Below are 3,233 nucleotides of genomic sequence, written 5' to 3'. Positions count from 1 at the left end.
TGCTGTTCCACCAGGGAGGGGGAGGGAACTTTTTTTTTAAAGTAAACTGAGAATTGTATTCCACATTACAGGGTTAGTCTCAATTCAATTAATTATATCTATATGTAAACAGCATTTAATGTTATTATCAAATAATTCACAACTTCAGGTTCATTGTTAACCAAATGTAACACTATTTAACATTCAGTTCACAAGACGACCCACATTAGTTAAAAATGTATTTAATTGTGCTTTACACATTTGTTTTCAATCAATAAAATAGATTTTATAATATACTTGATACTTCTGTCCTGTTACTAAGTTATGATATTTCTAACGTTGTTTGTACAAGTCCAGAAAATAATAATATTTGATTTTGATCAATATTTTCTGTCTCTGTATGCATGTAATTTGGTCAATAGTGTACGAAGAGCTAAAACGAATGGATACAAGAAAATAAAAGCAATATGTGAACATGTGTTCTACTACCCCACCTACGTATCAGGAAGGTTGATTTCACTAGGTTAACGTACACTTCAAACTCTGGTGAAAACTGTTTGTCCTTATAAAGACAAAATTAAAACATGGTAAGTCTGACAAACAGATCTTTAAGTAACTAGAAGCAGATCATCTGCATAACTTTCATCGATTGCTACTACGTTACCTAATTGTTTGCAAAGAAAATCTAGCAGAAAACAGCTTTGACCAATCATCAGAACAGCAAAATGAAAATGTTATGAAGATTTCACAGTGGGATGTTTACAGGTGATATAATGAAACTATTAATACGTCACCAAACGTGGAAGTTAGCACCATACTGCCAGTTGAAGCTTGCACTAGTAATAACACATCTTATTTGTCAACATCAAGGGTCAGACGTTGGCCAGGTTACACAAGAGCGTTGTATTTGACTGGTTTATAGAGGTGTCACGAGTCTTTGGCACTTCAGATTCTGTCATTTGGTTGAAAGTACACTATTCATACTGATAACCTGTTCTCAGCAGATTCAATTCCTTTATCAGTTCATTTCATTATAAGACCACAAACATTGGCTTAACTTACCGTAGATATGCACAATCTCAATTCAAAACAACTGTTAATATTCTTCATCTATGACTTCTGGTTACAGACACTGCTCTAAAAAAGTGATAACTATCTCAATAGAGGATCTATGTTTAGAGGACAATAGTGCTATGACCAAAACTAACAGTAGATACTCTTAATGTGATCTGCATATCTAATACTGCTCTATGACAACTTTCACAGACTGAAACTGAATAAAATTCATCAAAAGTTGGATGTTAAGTTTTCAGAAGAATAACCCGAATGTTCTGCACATGATATGACTTGGCAAAAAAATTAAAATCTTATAAATCCCTACAATGTATTTGGTTTCGTTCAACTTATTTTCTTTGTTGTTACGTACAAAGCTAAACGATGGGCTGTTTGTGTTGTGCCCACCACAGGTATCGAAACCTGGTTTTTAGTGGTATATCGTACAGACTTACTGCCGTGCTATGAAGATTAACATGTCAAATATTGTAGGAAACACTACTAGCATGAAGTAAACATATGGAATTCTTGTGACATCTTTAAAAGCTACAACTTAAAAGTTGTAGCATAAATTGGAAAAGTATCAGTAATCAAAACTACAAACCTGTCCACGAATTGCCGAATTTCTTCAACCTTTTTCACCATAAAACTAGAATCTGTTGGTAACACCATGATAACACGACCATCAATAAAGGCACCAAGCACCCGTTCTTTTTTCCAGCCCTGTCACCAAAAAAAATAATAAATATAAGTTAACCTTTTATAATAAGTATATATACATACACAACATTTATCATAAACATACTCCAAAAACAAAACAAACGTTAAGCTTCTGAAACTATTCCATCACAACCCGACAAAGAGACCATGTTCGCTCCAATCTTTCTCAATGATTTTCCCAATTTACACCACAGAACACATTGATGTTTGAGCTTCCCATAATTCAACATCACTTTATTTTGTAATATGGTTATCAAGGGTAATAAAAACTCCAGCACATACTTATTCCGTACTGCTGTATTACAGAAAAGATCCACACACACAAGGATAATGTAATTTAACAGCAGACAATAAATTGTTCCATTTTTGTTTATAAAAGAATATTTCATCCAACCTGTCATCAAGTACAATGAATTAGATAATTATCACTTTATGGAATATTTCTTAAAGTTTTCGCTGACTAGAATTCACAGCAAAGAAACTTTATAACACAAAAATAAAATTGGTCTTGATTTTTCTTGACGTGAAAATATAACAAATTACTTCTTCCTCTGAAGTTATAATTTTCCTGTACTGAAAATACGTTTCCGATAAGTAGTTGCCCACCTCACATACATAGCTATTCTCATTCAGTGCTGCCCTCTATATGCGAAACTTCTCCAGCAACTGGGAAATGACATCCATGTGGGGCAGGATGAGGGACCTCAATTGAGGGGGTGAACTGTATTTTGATGGCACACTCCAAAATGACAACATCCTCTCAGATAAACCCGTACAGAGATGAAGCATCAGATTGGAGGACATATCATTATCTACACCAGCAGAACACTACCACCCAACTTTCAACTGAAGGGTTCTAACATTATGTGTATCATATATCAATATCACATTCAAGAGGTTGCCCCCATGCTCCAGAACCCCAGTGGCTCGAACATGGACAGTCATAAGGACTTCCATACTCCACTGGAACTAAAGGGGGGGTATATGTGGTGGAGAGTCTGGAGGAACATCAACACCGGGGCCAGTGCAACAGGTGACCACAAAAACCCTGTTTTGAAAAGCCGACCACACCCGAATCATTTAATTGAAGGCATGGCAGAGATGGGCAGCTATCCCCTTCTACTTTACCCATGAAGTCCATGGGTGAGTATGGTCCAAAATGGGCATATTAATGAAGTAAATATATCACTAGGAAAAACCTAGTTTTCATGCTATAACTTTTAACTTAGTAAGGAAGTGTTAACAAAATCGGGCAGTTTATCAGTAAACATTACAATGCTTTCATACGCAAAATATCTACTTTTTGTAATTAAGGCTTAAGGTTTGTAAAGCAATGTTTCTCTCGTGCCTTTTTTTTTCTTTTCACATCATTCCTATCTCTCATGCAAAGTAATTTTCATTTTAATATTAAAAATATTTTTATGCATCAGAAAATTTTGAAATTTCACATGTGAAATCTTTATAATGTTTGGATAGTTATC

At 34.7% G+C, this 3,233-nt stretch overlaps 1 protein-coding gene across 1 annotated transcript in view; it reads right to left on the bottom strand.

Moving 5' to 3' along the window:
• Positions 1 to 1,578: 1,578 nt before the first annotated feature.
• The window catches only part of LOC106474585 (N-acetyltransferase ESCO2-like), a 15,386-nt gene continuing 13,731 nt past the window's right edge, over positions 1,579 to 3,233 (bottom strand). Inside the window, exon 6 of the mRNA XM_022402898.1 lies at positions 1,579 to 1,755. Coding sequence (XP_022258606.1) covers positions 1,579 to 1,755 — 177 coding nt within the window. The remainder of the gene's footprint in view (positions 1,756 to 3,233) is intronic.

Source organism: Limulus polyphemus, unplaced genomic scaffold (genome assembly GCF_000517525.1).
Source record: "Limulus polyphemus unplaced genomic scaffold, Limulus_polyphemus-2.1.2 Scaffold7404, whole genome shotgun sequence".
Taxonomy (NCBI): domain Eukaryota; kingdom Metazoa; phylum Arthropoda; class Merostomata; order Xiphosura; family Limulidae; genus Limulus; species Limulus polyphemus.
The sequence above is the reverse complement of the archived record's forward strand: the minus strand, read 5'-3'. Positions and strand labels throughout refer to the sequence as shown.